Here is a 21292-nt window from a genome sequence, read left to right on the forward strand (position 1 = left end):
AGATTGAGTATCTGTGCATGAGTGTCCCTCCTGAAGTAGAGTCCGTTGGAAGTCCTGATATAACAGGAACCACTTCTTGTTGAATTTCCACAGCCATATTCCCTCCTATTGTGTTATCTGGAACTTTTGCCGTTTCCAAGTCATGACGTAAACAAATATGATCTTGGTGCCTATGACCATATCTTCCATTGTTCAATATCATTATCAAGGATATTGGACCACTTGGGTTAAGAATAACCCCAGGTAGTCAACAATGGTTACTGCCAAAATTCCTGATATAAACACAACCATTTGGGTTAAAACATCTCACCTTAGCATGATAATCATGTCTCCTGCTTTTCTTGTTTCTTTCCATTTTGCTTTGACATCTGGATGCAGCAGATCCAGGTGAGACTTTGGTTTTCCAACCAACAATAATTCAGCTGGTGAGAGTCCTGTAGATTGTGGTGTGATATGGTATTGAAATAAGTAGCTTGAGAGCTTGGTCACTAAAGTATCACCTGCCGTCCTCTTCAATCCTTCCTTCAATGTCTGAACAGCTTGCTCTGTCAAACCATTTGAAGCTGGATGAACAGGCACGGTACATGGAGTCAGCATTTGTTGCCCATCCCTGATTGCCCTTGAACGGATAGTTTATTAGGCCATTTCAGAGGGGGGCAGTTAAGAGGCAACCACATTGCTGAGAATCTAAAGTCACATGTAGGCCAGAGCAGGTAAGGATGGCAGATTTCCTTTCCTGAAGGACATTGGTGAACGAGAAGGATTTTTATGACCATCTGCAATGGTTTCATGATCATCATTGGATATTTAATTCCAGATTTTTATTGAATTCAAATTTGACCATCTGCCATGGTGGGATTTGAACCAGGGGCCCAAGAGCATTACCCTGGGTCCCTGGATTACTAGCTTAGTGATGATACCACAACGCCACTGCATTCCCCCCTTCGTAAGTTTCCTATTCGTTTACATAAACTTGGAACAACTCGCTCGTTCTCAGGAATGAGATAATCCAATAACCCCCATTAATTGTTATGACTTGGCATAGCTTCTCTATGATACTCAAGCTGTAATGTTGCTCATGATGTATACTTCTAAGCACTTAGAATGTGTACCCACGGGCTGAATGGTGGCGCAGTGATTAACACTGCTGCCTCACGGTGCCGAAGACCCGTGTTCGATCCCAGCCCCGGGTCACTGTCCGTGTGGAATTTGCACATTCTCCCCGTTTCCGTGTGAGTCTCACCCCCACAACCCAAAGATGTGCAGGGTAGGTGAATTGGCTACGCTAAATTGCCCTTAATTGGGGGAAAAAAGAGAATTGGGCAAACTAAATTTAAATAAAAAAGAATGTGCATCCAAGACTACTAAAAACATGTGACCCATGAAAAAACCTGCCACTCCCAAGGATGTAATGGTGCTGGTGGTGCCACCTTCTGGTTAGATTGACATGCAGAACAGGAATACATTTTGACTCACTGAAAAGGCTCATCAGCGGCTTGTGGTCAGTATATATATATATTATATATATATGTATATATGCCCACAAAGGTACTGATGGAATATTTTTACTCCGGAAATGATAGCTAGACTTTCTTTGTCCAACTGTGACTACCTCTTTTCAGCCTTTTATCAGCGTTCCAGATGTAAAATCAATGGTGTTTTCAGACCCACCCTCCATTACATGAGAAAGTACAACCCCCACACAGTAGGGCACAACAGATTAAGTTCCCTGCCTGGATCAAAATGGATTAGCAGATTTTTCAATTGCAGCAGCGCTTTCACACCTTTGAAAGCCTTCTCCTGTGTAGAGTTCCACTTCGATTTGGTTTCTTTATGCAGAAGTAGGTACAGAGGAGCCAACTATTACGATTCCAGGCCAGCCCCCGACATTGGCAAGGACACTGGACCGAAACCCCAATATTTTAGTTTATTTGTAAAACTGTGCGGAAAGATTGATTCGCTCCAGGAGTGATTTTGTGTCGAAACAGGACTTTGGTATTTTTAAAACAAAATTTTATTATGAATATAATTTGGGGGGGGGGGGGGGGGGGGGGCAGCATGGTCGCACAGTGGATAGCACTGGGACGACGGCGCTGAGGACCCGGGTTCGAATCCCAGCCCTGGGTCACTGTCCATGTGGAGTTTGCACATTCACCCAGTGTCTGCGTGGGTTTCACCCCCACAATCCAAAAGATGTGCAGGTTAGGTAGATTGGCCATGCAAAACTGGGCAGCACGGTAGCATTGTGGATAGCACAATTGCTTCACAGCTCCAGGGTCCCAGGTTCGATTCCGGCTTGGGTCACTGTGCGGAGTCTGCACATCCTCCCCGTGTGTGTTTGGGTTTCCTCCGGGTGCTCCGTTTTCCTCCCACAGTTCAAAGATGTGCAGGTTAGGTGGATTGGCCATGATAAATTGCCCTTGGTGTCCAAAACTGCCCTTAGTGTTGGGTGGGGTTACTGGGTTATGGGGATAGGATGGAGGTGTTGACCTTGGGTAGGGTGCTCTGTCCAAGAGCCGGTGCAGACTCGATGGGCCGAATGGCCTCCTTCTGCACTGTAAATTCTATGAATTCGATGATGATAAATTGCCCCTTAATTGGAAAAAAAAATAATAATTGGGTACTCTAAATTTATTTTTAAAAAATGAATATAATTTTTTTAACCAGGTCATAAACAGATGTGCTGTAAGCTATCCATTTACATCTAAGGTGAGAGAGAGTTGGGGGTTAAGGATAGCGAATTTACCTTTAGGTAGAATTGCTAATGTGTCTATTGTTACCATGGGGAAGAAGGCAGACATTACTATTTATTTTTGAAATAAAAACAGAAAATGCTCGGAAAACTCAGCATGTCTGTGGAGAGACTGTGTCTGGTAGTATCTGTGAAGAGAGAAACAGAGTTAATGTTTTGAGTCCCTATGTCGTCTTCAGAGCCATTTTTGAGATTATGTTGAAAGCTTTTCTACAAATCAGTGAAAATACAGACATATAGCAGTTTCTGTGTGGTCAGCAAAGAGCAGGCGGAGAAGGTGACTAGTCGAAGAGACGCATTCTGCAGCTTTATACGTATTTCAGGAGATTTGTCCCGGCATGACCAGAGATGAACAATCGGAATAGGTATTTTTTTGTAAGGGACAATTTAGCGTGATCAATTCACCTACCCTCCACATCTTTTAGGTTGTGGGGGTGAGACCCATGCAGACACAGGGAGAATGTGCAATATCCACATGGACATTTACCCCATGGCCGGGATCAAACAGTTACCCATGGCCGGGATCAAACCTGTGTCCTTGGTGCTGTGAGGTAGCAGTGCTAAACACTGTGCCACCGTGCTGCCCTGGAATAGGTATTACAGCTGGTGGTGGGTTTAAGAAACTCCAAAAACTGAGAAAATTGCTTGGAGACAGTCGCTCCAAGTTACTACTTAGTGAATCAGGAATATGAAAACCCATTGGAAGCTGAGGCAACTGTGGACTGTTTATTATAAGGACTGTAATTCCATGGCATGTGTGATCTGTGATGAGTATAAAAGGGGAAAGTTCCTCTTCATTTTAAAGTGTAAGTTGCCTACGAAAAGAAAATAGTGTTTAGTCCATGGTACTTTTGATTATTTGCTAAATTAAAACTTTTAAAACACAAAATCTTGCTATATCATTCTTTCAGCTAGCAAAGTTTGAATCTTTTTTTTTTTAGTTTTCTAATTAAGGGGCAATCCACCTACACTGCACATCTTTGGGTTGTGGGTGGTGAGACCCACACAGACACTGGGAGAATGCAAACTCCACACGGAGAATGACCTGGGGCCAGGATTGAACCCCGGTCCTCAGCGCCACGAGGCACTGTGCCACCCTGTTTGAATCTTTTCACTTTTACTGGTCTCTATGGCGATCGTAACACCAATTTAAAATATAGTTTTTGGTAAAGTAAAGCCTGAGTGGGGAAATAAAGTTTAACTGTCCTGCAATGTGGTTTTTTTTCCCTACCAGGTATATGCGAAATGATTTGCATCGCCTTCAGATTAGGTGCAAAAATAGACAGCATGGTTGTGAAACGATTTGTTCTTTAGAAGCTATTGACAGACATGAAAGAGAGTGCGAATACAGCCAGGTTCCTTGCCTAAATGCTGGTAAGTAAAAAGCAACAAAAATCACTTTGAAACAGCATTATTATTAGCTGGAGGAGCTGGGTTTAGGTCTAATGAAAGAGAAGAGCATCCATTAACTGAAGTCCGAAATTGGGCCGGAGTGCAAAATAAAATGTTTTCAGAAATGATTATAGAAAGAAGGGAAACTTCTAATGATGTTAAAATGTCTACTGGGTGTTAGGCTTAAAAAAATTGTATGAGAACAGAACTATTAAATGGTCAGATATTTTTCTTTTTTGTGAAGTAGAAAAATATTTGTCTAAACTCTGGGCGGGATTCTCCGGCCTCCCAGAGCGTGTTTCTCTGCGGCAGGAGGCGATACACCATTCGCTGGCAGTGGGATTCTCTGCCGCAGTCAGTGGGAATTCCCATTAAAGCTACCCCACATCACCCGGAAACCCGCAGGCAGGGGTGTACTGCCAATGGGACCAGAGAAACCTGCTGCCAGCGAACAGCTGGAGAATTCCGGCCTTTATCCTCTGCCGTATCTGTCTTTATTATTGCCTGAAGTAGTGGTTTTATTATCTCCTAAAATTGTTCAGAATTAGCTCAAGAAAGGAAAAACCCAAATTCAACTTATAAGTTCGCTGTGCGTCAGGTTAATTTCATTCTGATTTCCAACTTCTTTGTCACTATAACTGATGGTGTAGCTGAACTAAGCCCCCTGGTGGTTAAATCGAGACTTAACCCAAGTTTGTTTAAATGCTCTTGATAGTGGAGATTTTAATGAACCTGCACCCCAGAAAGCATGTTTTTAAAATCTAATGTACAAGGAAAGATTTTTTTTTTTTTTTTATTAAATATTTTATTGAAAATTTTTGGTCAACCAACACAGTACATTGTGCATCCTTTACACAATATTATAACAACACAAATAACAATGACCTATTTTATAAACAAAAAATGAATAAATAATAAATAACAAAAATGAAAACTAGCCCTAATTGGCAACTGCCTTGTCACAAGTAACACTCTCCAAAAATATAATTTAACAGTCCAATATATAATTATCTGTAGCAACGACCTATACATACTATACAGTATATATTAACAACCCTGAGAGTCCTTCTGGTTCCTCCACCCGCCCCCCGATCCTGGGCTGCTGCTGCTGCCTTCTTTTTCCCATTCCGTCTATCTTTCTGCGAGGTATTCGACGAACGGTTGCCACCGCCTGGTGAACCCTTGAGCCGACCCCCTTAGGACGAACCTAATCCGCTCTAGCTTTATAAACCCCGCCATGTCATTTATCCAGGTCTCCACCCCCGGGGGCTTGGCTTCTTTCCACATTAGCAATATCCTGCGCCGGGCTACTAGGGACGCAAAGGCCAAAACATCGGCCTCTCTCGCCTCCTGCACTCCCGGCTCTTGTGCAACCCCAAATATAGCCAACCCCCAGCTTGGTTCGACCCGGACTCCTACTACTTTTGAAAGCACCTTTGTCACCCCCATCCAAAACCCCTGTAGTGCCGGGCATGACCAAAACATATGGGTATGATTCGCTGGGCTTCTCGAGCACCTCGCACACCTATCCTCCACCCCAAAAAATTTACTGAGTCGTGCTCCAGTCATATGTGCCCTGTGTAATACCTTAAACTGAATCAGGCTTAGCCTGGCACACGAGGACGACGAGTTTACCCTGCTTAGGGCATCTGCCCACAGCCCCTCCTCGATCTCCTCCCCCAGCTCTTCTTCCCATTTCCCTTTTAGTTCATCTACCATAGTCTCCCCTTCGTCCCTCATTTCCCTATATATATCTGACACCTTACCATCCCCCACCCATGTCTTTGAGATCACTCTGTCCTGCACCTCTTGTGTCGGGAGCTGCGGGAATTCCCTCACCTGTTGCCTCGCAAAAGCCCTCAGTTGCATATACCTGAATGCATTCCCTTGGGGCAACCCATATTTCTCGGTCAGCGCTCCCAGACTCGCGAACTTCCCATCCACAAACAGATCTTTCAGTTGCGTTATTCCTGCTCTTTGCCACATTCCATATCCCCCATCCATTCCCCCCGGGGCAAACCTATGGTTGTTTCTTATCGGGGACCCCCCCAAGGCTCCAGTCTTTCCCCTATGCCGTCTCCACTGTCCCCAAATCTTCAGTGTAGCCACCACCACCGGGCTTGTGGTGTAGTTCCTCGGTGAGAACGGCAATGGGGCTGTCACCATAGCCTGTAGGCTAGTCCCCCTACAGGACGCCCTCTCTAATCTCTTCCACGCCGCTCCCTCCTCCTCTCCCATCCACTTACTCACCATTGAAATATTAGCGGCCCAATAATACTCACTTAGGCTCGGTAGTGCCAGCCCCCCCCTATCCGTGCTACGCTGTAAGAATCCCTTCCTCACTCTCGGGGTCTTCCCGGCCCACACAAAACCCATGATGCTCTTTTCAATCCTTTTAAAAAAAGCCTTCGTAATCACCACCGGGAGGCACTGAAACACAAAGAGGAATCTCGGGAGGACCACCATCTTAACCGCCTGCACCCTCCCTGCCATTGACAGGGATACCATATCCCATCTCTTGAAATCCTCCTCCATCTGTTCCACCAACCGCGTTAAATTTAACCTATGCAATGTGCCCCAATTCTTAGCTATCTGGATCCCCAGGTAACGAAAGTCCCTTGTTACCTTCCTCAACGGTAGGTCCTCTATTTCTCTACTCTGCTCCCCTGGATGCACCACAAACAACTCACTTTTCCCCATGTTCAATTTATACCCTGAAAAATCCCCAAACTCCCCAAGTATCCGCATTATTTCTGGCATCCCCTCCGCCGGGTCCGCCACGTATAGTAGCAAATCGTCCGCATACAAAGATACCCGGTGCTCTTCTCCTCCCCTAAGTACTCCCCTCCACTTCTTGGAACCCCTCAACGCTATCGCCAGGGGCTCAATCGCCAGTGCAAACAATAATGGGGACAGAGGGCATCCCTGCCTTGTCCCTCTATGGAGCCGAAAATATGCAGATCCCCGTCCATTCGTGACCACGCTCGCCACTGGGGCCCTATACAACAGCTGCACCCATCTAACATACCCCTCTCCAAAACCAAATCTCCTCAACACCTCCCACAAATAATCCCACTCCACTCTATCAAATGCTTTCTCGGCATCCATCGCCACTACTATCTCCGTTTCTCCCTCTGGTGGGGCCATCATCATTACCCCTAACAACCTCCGTATATTCGTGTTCAGCTGTCTCCCCTTCACAAACCCAGTTTGGTCCTCGTGGACCACCCCCGGGACACATTCCTCTATTCTCATTGCCATTACCTTGGCCAGGACCTTGGCATCTACATTTAGGAGGGAAATAGGTCTATAGGACCCGCAATGTAGCGGGTCCTTTTCCTTCTTTAAGAGAAGCGATATCGTTGCTTCAGACATAGTCGGGGGCAGTTGTCCCCTTTCCTTTGCCTCATTAAAGGTCCTCGTCAGTACCGGGGCGAGCAAGTCCACATATTTTCTATAGAATTCGACTGGGAATCCATCCGGTCCCGGGGCCTTTCCCGCCTGCATGCTCCTAATTCCTTTCACCACTTCTTCTACCTCGATCTGTGCTCCCAGTCCCACCCTTTCCTGCTCTTCCACCTTGGGAAATTCCAGCCGATCCAAGAAGCCCATCATTCTCTCCCTCCCATCCGGGGGTTGAGCTTCATATAATTTTTTATAAAATGTCTTGAACACTCCATTCACTCTCTCCGCTCCCCGCTCCATCTCTCCTTCCTCATCCCTCACTCCCCCTATTTCCCTCGCTGCTCCCCTTTTCCTCAATTGGCGTGCCAGCAACCTGCTCGCCTTCTCCCCATATTCGTACTGTACACCCTGTGCCTTCCTCCATTGTGCCTCTGCAGTGCCTGTAGTCAGCAAGTCAAATTCTACATGTAGCCTTTGCCTTTCCCTGTACAGTCCCTCCTCCGGTGCTTCCGCATATTGTCTGTCCACCCTCAAAAGTTCTTGCAGCAACCGCTCCCGTTCCTTACTCTCCTGCTTCCCTTTATGTGCCCTTATTGATATCAGCTCCCCTCTAACCACCGCCTTCAACGCATCCCAGACCACTCCCACCTGGACCTCCCCATTATCATTGAGTTCCAAGTACTTTTCAATGCACCCCCTCACCCTTAGACACACCCCCTCATCTGCCATTAGTCCCATGTCCATTCTCCAGGGTGGGCGCCCTCCTGTTTCCTCCCCTATCTCCAAGTCCACCCAGTGTGGAGCGTGATCCAAAATGGCTATAGCCGTATACTCCGTTCCCCTCACCTTCGGGATCAATGCCCTACCCAGCACAAAAAAGTCTATTCGCGAGTAGACTTTATGGACATCGGAGAAAAACGAGAACTCCTTACTCCTAGGTCTGCTAAATCTCCACGGGTCTACACCTCCCATCTGCTCCATAAAATCTTTAAGTACCTTGGCTGCTGCCGGCCTCCTTCCAGTCCTGGACTTCGACCTATCCAGCCCTGGTTCCAACACCATATTAAAATCTCCCCCCATTATCAGCTTTCCCATCTCTAGGTCCGGAATGCGTCCTAGCATCCGCCTCATAAAATTGGCATCATCCCAGTTCGGGGCATATACGTTTACCAAAACCACCGTCTCCCCCTGTAGTTTGCCACTCACCATCACGTATCTGCCCCCGTTATCCGCCACTATAGTCTTTGCCTCGAACATTACCCGCTTCCCCACTAATATAGCCACCCCCCTGTTTTTCGCATCTAGCCCCGAATGGAACACCTGCCCCACCCATCCTTTGCGTAGCCTAACCTGGTCTATCAGTTTCAGGTGCGTTTCCTGTAACATAACCACATCTGCCTTAAGTTTCTTAAGGTGTGCGAGTACCCGTGCCCTCTTTATCGGCCCGTTCAGCCCTCTCACGTTCCACGTGATCAGCCGAGTTGGGGGGCTTCCTACCCCCCCCCCCCCTTGTCGATTAGCCATCACCTTTTTCCAGCTCCTCACCCGGTTCCCAAGCAGCTGTATCTCCCCCAGGCGGTGCCCCCCCGCCCATCCTCTCCCATACCAGCTCCCCCCTCTCCCCAGCAGCAGCAACCCAGTAATTCCCCCCTCCCACCCCCCCCCCGCTAGATCCCCCGCTAGCGTAATTACTCCCCCCATGTTGCTCCCAGAAGTCAGCAAACTCTGGCTGACCTCGGCTTCCTCCCGTGACCTCGGCTCGCACCGTGCGACGCCCCCTCCTTCCTGCTTCTCTATTCCCGCCATGATTATCATAGCGCGGGAACCAAGCCCGCGCTTCTCCCTTGGCCCCGCCCCCAATGGCCAACGCCCCATCTCCTCCACCTCCCCTCCTCCCCCCATCACCACCTGTGGGAGAGAGAAAAGTTACCGCATCGCAGGATTAGTACATAAAACCCCTCTTTGCCCCCCACATTCGCCCCACCACTTTGTTCGAACGTTCTTTTTAATAACCCGCTCATTCCAGTTTTTCTTCCACAATAAAAGTCCACGCTTCATCCGCCGTCTCAAAGTAGTGGTGCCTCTCTCGATATGTGACCCACAGTCTTGCCGGTTGCAGCATTCCAAATTTTATCTTCTTTTTATGAAGCACCGCCTTGGCCCGATTAAAGCTCGCCCTCCTTCTCGCCACCTCCGCACTCCAGTCTTGATAAACGCAGATCACCGCGTTCTCCCATTTACTACTCCGAGTTTTCTTCGCCCATCTAAGGACCATTTCTCTATCCTTAAAACGGAGGAATCTCACCACTATGGCTCTGGGAATTTCTCCTGCTCTCGGTCCTCGCGCCATCACTCGGTATGCTCCCTCCACCTCCAACGGACCTGCCGGGGCCTCCGCTCCCATTAACGAGTGCAGCATCGTGCTCACATATGCCCCGACGTCCGCTCCCTCCACACCTTCAGGAAGACCAAGAATCCTCAGGTTGTTCCTCCTTGCGTTGTTTTCCAGTGCCTCCAACCTTTCCACACATCGTTTCTGATGTGCCTCCTGCGTCTCCGTCTTCACCACCAGGCCCTGTATATCGTCCTCATTCTCGGCTGCCTTTGCCTTCACGACCCGAAGCTCCCACTCCTGGGTCTTTTGTTCCTCCTTTAGCCCTTCGATCGCCTGTAGTATCGGGGCCAACAGCTCTTTCTTCATTTCCTTTTTGATCTCTTCCACACAGCATTTCAAGAACTCTTGTTGTTCAGGGCCCCATGTTAAACTGCCACCTTCCGACGCCATCTTGGTTTTTGCTTGCCTTCCTTGCCGCTGTTCTAAAGGATCCACTGCAATCTGGCCACTTCTCTCTCCTTTTTCCATCCGTATCCAGGGGGGATTCCCTTCTGGTTTACCGCACAGTGTTTTTAGCCGTCAAAATTGCCGTTGGGGCTCCTATCAAGAGCCCAAAAGTCCGTTTCACAGGGAGCTGCCGAAATGTGCGACTCAGCTGGTCATCGCCGCACCCGGAACCAAGGAAAGATTTTAATGAGTTAAGTTATTGAATATCTGTATTTTGCAAGCAGTACTGAAAATTATGCTATGGACTGTCTTGCCTTTAAGAAACAAGAGAATTATCCAACAAAGAAACGTGGTGAGAAATGACCATTTGACCTTGTAATTTTCCTTCTAGAGACCATGTACATTTTGTCCCTCCTGTGTGTGACTGTTATCTTTGCTGATTTTTCATTATAGAAGTTAGGGTGGACTATCCTCTTTAAGCTGAGACCCAAGTCTAACTGTTCATATGTTTAAAAAAAAAATAGTCTCATGTCAAATTTGAAAAAACGATCCCTCATCTTGGAATGTACAGTTTTGATCTCCTCAAGGAAGAAAATACTTGCAATGAAAGTAATTCAGAGAAGGTTCACTGCTGATTCCTGGGAGAAAGGGTTGTTTTATGAGGAAAGGTTAAGCAGGTTGGATCTATTTAGAAGGATATATAAGATTCTAATGGTTTTGACAAAGTGAATGCTGAGAGGATGTTTTGCTTTGGGAGAATCTAGAACTAGGAGGCGCAGTTTCAAAATAATGGGCTTTCCTTTTAAGAATGAAATGAGGAATTTCTTCTGTAAGCGAGTCGTTCATTTTTGGAATTCTTTTCCACAGAGAGCAGCGGAAGCTGGGTTATTGGACATTTAAAGGTTGAGTTGGACAGATTTTTGATTGATGAGGGAGTCGAGGGTTTTGGGGAACAGGCAGGAAAATTGTATTTTTTTAAAAATCCAGAGTACCCAATTAATTTTTTCCAATTAAGGGGCAATTTAGCATGGCCAATCCACCTACCCTGCACATCTTTGGGTTGTGGGGGCGAAACCCATGCAAACACGGGGAGAATGTGCAATCTCCACACGGACAGTGACCCAGAGCCGGGATCGAACCTGATACTTCGGCGCCGTGAGGCAGCAATACTAACCACTGCGCCACCGTGCTGCCCAAACAGGCAGGAAAATGTAAGTCTACAATCTCATCAGCCTTGATCTTGCTGAAAGCAGGAGAAAGCTTGATGGCCAAATTGCCGATTCCTGCTCCTTTTTCTCCTGATCATATGGGTTCTCAAAATATCCTGGCGAACCAACACCATTATGAAAGAGAGCAATTAGTCATTTAACTCTCTCTTTTTAGAATATTAAAATATGGAATGCTTCACCAGAAACTGTGGTGGCAGCTGAAACCATGAATAAAGTTAAATGTCAGTTCCTTCTTTCCATCTTTCTTTCTTAAACACATTCAGTCTCCAGATAGAAGAACCTGCAAACTTTCTTCCTCACAAAAAAAACTCCACAAGACTTCAGCGTAAAAGCCAACTTAAATATCTGAAATTTTGTCCAGTTGCCTTGCATGACATGGTATTTCAATGGTCCAGTAACTTCTAATACTCAGCTCTTCATATAACCTTTTAGCTTTGTTTCCAGCCAGGTATTTATCTAGCTCTGTGAAGCAAAGTTAATTGCTGCATCTGGGAGCCTATCCATCTACAACTATATCAGAAAAAAATGCAGTCTACCTGATATTGCTTTCATATACTTGGCTTCTCTAGTTGTCTGCTTATAGTTCTATCCTTTCTCAGTCCAATCGCTAGAGCAGCCCAACAGCCTGAATCACTTTGCTGAATCACTCCCTCAACTCAGCCTTTTTTTGTCTTTATTACCAGAAAAATATACATTTATCACCATACCCAGTTAATGTCTTTGGAATGGTCTCCACCTTTGGTCCCTCGGGTCCCGGGGACGCAAACATGAATATATCTGCTGTAGGAATGATTAGGAATTTTGGCATCAGCTTTGGCTAGACTACATCAAGCCCAACCAGGATTCTCTGAAAAAGCCTCTCATTACTCTTGGATCGTCTTTGTGAGCAAAGACAATCCTTGGCCTCTTTGCTTTATGACTGACCTTCTTAGCTCCTCCTGTTATCTAACTTGAAGTCCTTGAATGTGTTGCTACCCCCCATCTCTCCTGCAGCACTCTGTTTGAATCCCTCCATCAGGTTTCCACTTCTCCATTAGCACCAAAATGGCCCTAACCAAAGGCATAAATGATATTCACGTTGACTGCGGTCCGAGTGCATAGTTTCTTACCATTCTGCTCAATCTCTCCAGTCTTTGATCTGGTCAGCCACCCAATTCTCCTCCAGTTCCTCACTTTAGATGTCTTGTAATGTTCTCCATTGTGTAATAAAGTGGCAATATAATGGACATGGTTTCTTCTATGCCTTGTAACATTCTAAACATTTATACAAGAGTAAAGCCATACTTTCCATTTTTGTTAGCCTAAGTGTTTGAAGTATCATTTTGCCAATTCTGTTTTAGGTGGAATTTACATGTGTTATGGATGTGGTATGTATTTAACAATTTTTTTTGTTGCAGTGCGATATTTAACATTTAATTTCATAAAGTTTAATTAAAATTGATTTTTTTGCAGTTCTGATTTGCAGTGATTTGATTTTTTTTCTGTATTAGCTAAATTGGGAGCACACTTAACTCTGGTTCAGATGATGTGACTTCGACACAAAATAGACTGACATACCAGTGCAGAAGGGAGGGCATAATTTTCAAGCATGTTATATTTTGGATGGGATCAACAGTAGAAAAATCTAAGATCTGATTGTCATCCCAACTCCACTTTCCTATCTGCCCCCCATACTCTTGATACCCTTGTCTATCAAAAATCTTTATGTGCTTGCCCCATTAGGGTTGGTGGACATTAATAATCCAATGTCATTATTCAAGCTTAGAGGAGTAAATTCTCCCAGTGTTAGTCAATGATTCCTCAACCAAGCAACAGCGAGAAACATCTGCTTAGTCTTTGGGGAGAAGAATTACCCATGCAACATTTTTTTTAAAAAAAAAACGATTTATATAAAATACAGCTATTTCATTTCTTAATTTGTTCATTCATGGAATGTGGACATCACTGGCTAGTCTATCATTTATTGCTTATCCCCAACGGCCTTTGAGAAAATGGGGATGAGCTGCTGTCTGTAGAGTGTAGATGCACCCACAGTGCTGTGAGGAAGGGTGCTCCAGGATTTTGACCCGGCGATTAGTGAAGGAACGGCAACACGTTAGTCACAATGGTGTGTGGCTCAGAAGGAAATCTGCAGGTGATTGTGTTCCCATGTGCCTGTAGCCCTTGTCCTTTAAAGTGATAGAGGTTGTGGGTTTGGAAGGTGCTGTTAAAGGAGCCTTGGCAAATTGCTTGCAGTGCATCTTGTAGATGGTACACACTGCTGCCACTGTGCATCAGTGGTGGAGGGAATGAAAGTTTATGGTGGTGGATGAGTTGCCAATCAAGCAGGCTTTGTTCTAGATGGTATCGAGCTTTTTGAGTGCGATTGCAGCAACACTCATCCAGGCAAGTGGAGTGTATTCTATCACACTCCTGACTTGTGACTTGTAGATGGTGGACAGGCTTTGGGGAGTCGAGAGATGAGTTGTATGCTGCAATTATCCAGGCTCTGACCTGCTCTGGTAATCACCGTACCTATGGCTGCTGCAGTTCAGTTTCCTGTCAGTCGTAACCCCAAGATGTTGATACTGGGGGATTCAGTGATAGCAATGCCATTGAATGTCGAGAGGGATGATTAGATTCTCTTTTTGAGTTGGTAATTGCCCGGCACTTGCGTAGGACCAAATGTTACTTGCCGCTTATCAGCCAAGCCAGAATGTTGTATATGGGCACAGACTGCTTATGTATCTGTGGAGTTGTGACCCACAGTCTTTGCTGTATCAATTGGCTGAAGATTGGCATTTGTGATGCTGGGGACGGATCATCCACTCAGCACTTCTGGCTGAATATGATTGCAAATGCTTCAACCTCATCATTGTGAAGTGTGCTACAATTGGGCAAGATCTTCCAGTTGTCCATGCTGGGGGGATCTTCTGGTCCTGCAGATGGCGCAACCCCACTGTGGGTTTCCCAGCGGAGTGGGGCGGATTCAGTGGGAAATCCCATTGACAGCGAAAAGTACCCACCGCTGATCAATGCTGGCTGCCTTCCACCACCAAGAAACACACCGCGGAGAGGTCAGAGAATCTGACCCTATATTTCATTTTACTATGTCACATATTTAATTCTTCTGAGCTCGTGTCCCAAGTCAACATAATCACATCTGCATCTCTTATTATCTGTTGAAAATAGACATTCAATGAAAAGTTTCACCTTTTGATTGTTTCTCAACATCCCCCAGGCAGGAGGTCCTTAGTGGCCTTTCCCCATTGAGCCTTTGCGGGAGCTGCCTGAAGCTCCAGTGCACCCCTCTGCACATAGCCCTCGACCTTGGAAAGTGCCAGTCTGCAGCAGTTTGTTGTGGATAGCTCTGGAGAACCACGGTTTCGAGCAGACCAAAGAACATCTTTCACCTGAGTTGATGGTCCTCCTGCAGCAGTTGATGTCTATCTTGGGGTGAGCCACTGCGAACAGCCTGTAGAATACAGGGTCCTGTGTTACAGAGCTGCTCAGGATGAACCTTAAAAGAACAGGCATGTTTTCCCAGATCGGCTTTGAAAAGGTACATTCCAGAAGGAGTTGGATGATGTTTTCTTCCCCATCACAGCGCCTTGAGGGTAACATGTCGAGGGGATGAGATTCAGGTGATAGAAAAAGATAGCATGTTCTCTATCAGCTTTTTTCTCCTCTGCTTTTTGGAACTACACTTGTGTTTACTGTTGCTATTTAACTGAACCAAGCCACTGAATCCTCAGCAATGTCCTCACTTCCCACCCTCACTCTGACTGGACTTTCTGGTTTCTCAACATCCTCCTTGCCAACTCCGCCCTAATGTTCAGCATATTGTATCACCTCCCACACCCATTAATCTTTCAACTCTGACTTTCTGTTCATCCATGTCTTTTTCATCCTACTGTTACTGTTAAAGCCCTGAAGTGCCTCCAGCAAGGAGGATGCTGTAGTTTCCTTCCTAAACCCCTCCATTTCTGAGCATCTTTTTAAAAACTTACTTAATATCCATCATTTTAGTTAGGCTACAGGTCACCTGCCTTTAACTCTCACATTTGACATCAGTTCTATTTGTGCGAGTATATTTTTCTCCTTTGAAAACTATTATGCATTAGATGTTATGTAATTGCAAATTGTTTGTATTTAAAACAATATAACGTAACCTGTGTAGTTAAAAGCTCAATGATTCTTAAAATGACTAATTTTGGAACACTTCATTTTTACTTCATATAGGTTATATAATGTGTTTGTCAGGGGGTGGGGGGTGGAAGAGTGAGTGAACAGGCTTTAAAAAGGACAAAAGGTAACAACAACAAGTCTCAATATCAAGGCAGAGCTGTTTCAAAGTGCCAGGAAAAGCACAGTGGGCTAAATGCCTCCTCCTGTGCTGTAAACTTGCATGATTCTGAAATAAAATCACCAGCCCCACAGCATGATCAACGGACAACTAATTTTGAAATGGTGAGGCCACAAGTTGGCTCAAGGAATTGCATGAAATCTTTGTGTCACAATGCCTTGTTCATCAGTTGAGATCAGATTCCCCAACCAATGCGCAAGGGTGCATTTCTTACTAAATTTGCTGATGACACAAAGTTAGCTCGGAAAGCAAGTTGTGAAGAGGTCATAAGCAGCCTGCAAATGGATATAGATGGGTTAAGTGAGTCGGCAAAAATTTTGCAGATTAGTATAATGTGGACTAATGTGAACTTGTCCACATTGGCAAGATATTATTTAAATGGGGAGAGATTGCAGGAATCTGAGGTATGGATGAGTCGGGGTGTCCTGGTAAATGAATCACAAATTAATATGCAGGTACAGCAAGTGATCAGGAAGGCAAACTGAATGTTGTTGTTTATTGCAAGGGGAATGGAATACAAAAGTAGGGGTGTTTTGCTGCAGTTGTATAGGGTATTGATGAGATCACATTGTAGAATTGGGTATAATTTTGGTCTCTTTAATTAAAAAATGAGATTAGTGCATTAAAAGCAGTTCAGAGGAGGTTCACTTGACTGATTTCTGGAATGAGGGGGTTATTCTATGGTCTTATTGAAACATGTAAGATCCTGAGGGGATTTGTCAAGGTTAATGCTGAAAGGATGTTTCCTTTGTGGACGAGACTAGTGCTAGTTTAAAAATAAGGGGTCTCCTATTAAGACTAATTTCAGGAGAAAAAATTTGAGTTCTGAGTCTATGGAACTTTCTTCCCCATAGTGTGGTGTCGGCAGGGTCACTGAAGATTTTTAAGGCTGGTTTAGATATATTCTGGATTGTCAAGGGAGTCAGAGTATAGGGGGTGTGAGGGAGAGTAGAGTTGAGGCCACAATCAGATTGGCATTATCCTATTTTATTTTGGTGCAGGCTCAAGGGGCTGAATGACCTACGGCTCTTAATGCCTATGTTCCTATGTCTTCCTCAGGCATTTTCTTCACTTTAAGAATGGGGGGGGGAGGGAAATTAATTGCATTTATTCGCTTATTCCTACTTCGAGGTAATATCATCTTTATTGTCACAAGTAGGCTTACATTCACACTGCAATGAAGTTACTGTGAAAATCCCCTAGTCGCCACAGTCTGGCGCCTGTTCGGGTACACAGAGCGAGAATTCAGAATGTCCAAATTACTAAACAGCACGTCTTTCGGGACTTGTAGGAGGAAACCAGAGCACCCGGAGGAAACCCACGCAGACACGGAGAGAACATGCAGACTCCACACAGACAGTGACCCAAGCCGGGAATTGAACCTGGGACCCTGGAGCTGTGAAGCAACAGTGCTAACCATTATGCTACCATGTCGCCCATTAGGCCCATCAAATTGGAAAGTTATGATATTAGTGTTAAAATCTTTAACTGGAAAAATAAATTATAACCACCATTTCAGTTACAAACTTATCTTATAGTCCATAAACTCATTGGCATCTTGTACCTTTTGCATGTTGTAGTGCTGCATTGCATGTCTTGTGATATTTTAATTGTTTTTTGTAATAAATTTATATAATTTTCTCCAAAGGTTGTACTGTTCAGGTAGAGCGACGCAATCTGGAATCTCACCTGGCAGTGTGTGAATATCGAAGTCGCGAATGCCCAAATGGATGTGGCTATGCTATTCTCAGTGCAGATGATGCACAACACAACTGTATAGCAGAATTGAGAACAGAATTGGAATTGCTCAGGTATGTTGTGGATCAACTCGGAACCTGACCTCAAGCAGAGAAATAGATTTATTACTCACTTAAGCATCTACATATCTTTCAATCCTGATCCTTGTTGGATTTTTATGATCTAGTCATTTATCCTTCATACAAGTTTGAGGATTAGGAAAAACTCCTTATTTGTTAACTCCATGATACAACACATCCCCTTACATGCAACATCCATGAGATTGGTACTGTTTGTACCTGTATGCAGAGGACAAATCAGGATATTGTAAGCATTTCCTTGGTAATGCTCATGCTTGCCACAGTAAGACTCGGGAACAAAATCCCATAGCGAGTGCATTTAGCACTCAGTACCGGGAAACACATGGCTATTCAACGCAAACCGTGTTGTACAGAGTAGCAAGAGATCTCCGAGGCCCTGAAGAGAGCCCCAAACTGAATGCACTATGGGAGGCTCCCCCGCGACCCCCCCCCCCCCCCCCCCCCCCCCCAACACCCACATAGGGCATCACAGCCCAATCTCACACGTGCAAAAAATGCCAGTCTGGCACCATGGCAGTTCATAAGATATAGCAGCAGAATTGGGCTATTCGGCCCATCCGGTCTGCTCTGCCATTCTATCATGGCTGATATGTTCCTCATCTGCTACCTACAGTGCTACAGACCAGGAGCTGGATTGCGAAATCAGCCAGAGCATCTCCTACCAAGAACACATGACCTAGGAGCAGGAGTAGGCAATTTAGCCTCCAGAGCCTAGACCGCTTCAATAAGATCATGGCTGATCCCATCCTGGCCTCAACCCCACCGTCCTGTCCGTTTTCCATAACCCTTCAACCCATTACCAATTAAAAATCTGTCCAATGCCTCCTTAAATTTACTCACTTGTCCCTGCATCCACCACACTCTGGGGTAGCGAATTCCACAAATTCACAACCCTTTGGGAGAAGTAGTTTTTCCTCAAATCTGTTTTAAGTTTGCTCCCTCTTGTTCTAAGATTATGACCCCTCGTTTTAGAATGCCCCACAAGAGGAAGCATCAGCTCCACGTCTACTTTATCCATGCCTTTTAGCATCTTGAATACCTCAATTAGATCTCCCTATATTCTTCTAAACTCTAAACTGTTCAATCTCTCCTCATACGACAAACACCTCGTCTCTGGAATTAATCTAGTGAACCTCCTCTGAACTGTCTCCAATGCCTTGTATATCTTTCCTCAAATAAGGGGACCAAAACTGTGCACAATACTCCAGGTGCAGTCTTACCAATGCCTTGTATAGTTGCAACAACACTTCCTTACCTTTATACTCAATACCTTTTGGTATAAATGCCAACATTCCATTTGCTTTCTTTATCTGCTGCACCTGCAAGCTCATTTTCTGTTTCTCATGAAGGACACTCCGATCCCTCTGCATCGGAGCACCCCAAAGTCTCTCCCCATTTAGATAACAATAGGACCAAAATGCATGACTTCACACTTTTTAAAAATAAATTTAGAGTACCCAATTCATTTTTTCCAATTAAGGGGCAATTTGGCTTGGCCAATCCACCTAACCAGCATATCTTTTGGGTTGTGAGGGCGAAACCCATGCAGACACGGGGAGAATGTGCAAACTCCACACCGACAGTGACCCAGAGCCGGGATCGAACCTAGGACCTCGGCGCCGTGAGGCAGCAATGCTAACCACTGCGCCACCGTGCTGCCATTGACTTCATACTTATACACGTTAAACTCCATCTGTCACATTTTGGCCCACTCTCCTAACCTATCTATATCCATTTGTAACGCTCTCATTTCCTCATTGCAGCTTACTGTCCCACCTATTTTTGTGTCCTCTGAGAATTTGGCTATAGAACCTTCTATCCCTATATCCAAGTCGTTGATATAGATTGTAAATAGCTGGTGCCCTAGAACCAAACCCTGTGGCACCCCACTAGTTACATCTTGTCATCCAGAAAAAGACCCATTTATCCTGACTCTGTTTCTGGTAGTGCCTGTGCCAACTAGCAATGCCAACAGCTGACATCCTGCTGGCACTACCAGGGTGCCCAGGTGGCATTGCTAGCTGGCATGGGCACCACCCTGCCCAAAGGGCATGTAATTGGGGGCCTCCAATCCCTTGGGAGGCCCCAGAGTGCCATTCCCTCTGGTCCCCATTTGTGGGGACTAGTGCTGAATGGCACTCGCCCGAGGTCTCCGAGGCAAAGGGAATGAATCCCAAAATCCTCAGATACTTCGAGAATCTGCACATTAGAGTGAGACTAACTGCCTCGCTCTAATGTGCAGATTTGCCAAAAAATTATCCTGTTGGATCTCGCAAAGCATTGCAAGCCGGGTAGATCCAGGGAACAGGGTGCCCTGCCTATTTATCGACCACACTGCGCCACAGCTAGCTGCTTTTCCGGTACAGCGTGGTCTTTGGATCGCGCCCTAGATCATTGCCAGAGCATTGATTGTTTACATTGATTGTTTCCACTTGTCTTGCATGGTTTTTGTCTTTATCATATGTTAAAGACATTGACAAACAAACTTTGGCATAACTAGGAAATCTCCAAAAGAAATATTGATGGAACAAGGCGTACCAATTTGAGTTAAATATGGATGATGATGAAGTCAGCTGTACCAGCCAGAAAAATGACTGGTCAATAATTAAGTTGATGATCTTAACTGGTGTATGGATGCTGTTTATACACTTAAACTCCTTTATTCATTATGGAAGGAACCTTTCTGTCGGGACACCACCGAAAGCGCACATGTATACATTGAGTGGAGACATAATCGGGCTTTGCTGTGATGCTCTGAAAAAAAGTCTAGAGAAAGGGAGAAAATTGGGCAAAGTAAATCTAACATCAAGTACCATATATAAATTTGTGTTTTTTTAATATAAAAGGTCTGAGATGATTTGTAAAATTGAAGAAGTGAGGCATGAAATGGAGTCCCGTTTAGATTCTCAAAGACGACACATGGTACAGAAAGAAAGTCTTCTGCAAAATGAAATTGAGGAACTTAAAGTTAGTATAAATTTATTTATCGTCATTATTCTATGAAATTTGAAATGTGTGTGTGTGATATATATGCTCTGAAAATGTACAGGCATTAATTAATTTGAGGGCATTTTATTTGAGCCAAGGGTGTCTGTGCTACTTTCACTGTGGCCTAGGTACTTGAGTGAAAACTGCAATGCTGAGCTGTCATCAAAAGGTGAGGACCCCAGGCCCTTCCCATATTTGGGGTATAAACTGTTTCTCTATCTCCCTCGTGGCCCGTTTCTGATCACCGGGTAATTTGGTCTCTAGTCTTAAATTTGGTTCATTTATGGGTTTGAGAAGCAGCAGGTCCTTGTATAGGGTGTTTTTATTTCAGACTTCCAGTGTCTGCAGTATTTTTCATTTGCAAGATGTTGGACCTGTGCAGATGAGCGTGGAAATCCTGAAGTTGTAACCTGTCACTTGGGGTTGTTACCTGTCATTTCGGGCTCTCACATAAGTTCGTTCCCCTGAGAAACAAGTATTCCGCTTTGGATACTTGTTGGGGGGACGACTTACCAGGGGTAAGCCATGGGGTACGGGCCTCTGGCACGGAGTCTGTCCCTG

General features: G+C 45.2%; 1 protein-coding gene across 2 annotated transcripts in view; it reads left to right on the forward strand.

Moving 5' to 3' along the window:
- rnf41l (ring finger protein 41, like) overlaps positions 1–21292 on the forward strand; it is a 62969-nt gene that overhangs the window by 10085 nt on the left and 31592 nt on the right. For both annotated transcript variants that reach the window (XM_072468043.1, XM_072468042.1), the window contains exons 4-6: positions 3987–4126; positions 17554–17716; positions 20590–20710. In XM_072468043.1, the coding sequence (XP_072324144.1) occupies positions 3987–4126; positions 17554–17716; positions 20590–20710 (424 nt within the window). The remainder of the gene's footprint in view (positions 1–3986; positions 4127–17553; positions 17717–20589; positions 20711–21292) is intronic.

Source organism: Scyliorhinus torazame, chromosome 11 (assembly GCF_047496885.1).
Source record: "Scyliorhinus torazame isolate Kashiwa2021f chromosome 11, sScyTor2.1, whole genome shotgun sequence".
Lineage (NCBI taxonomy): Eukaryota > Metazoa > Chordata > Chondrichthyes > Carcharhiniformes > Scyliorhinidae > Scyliorhinus > Scyliorhinus torazame.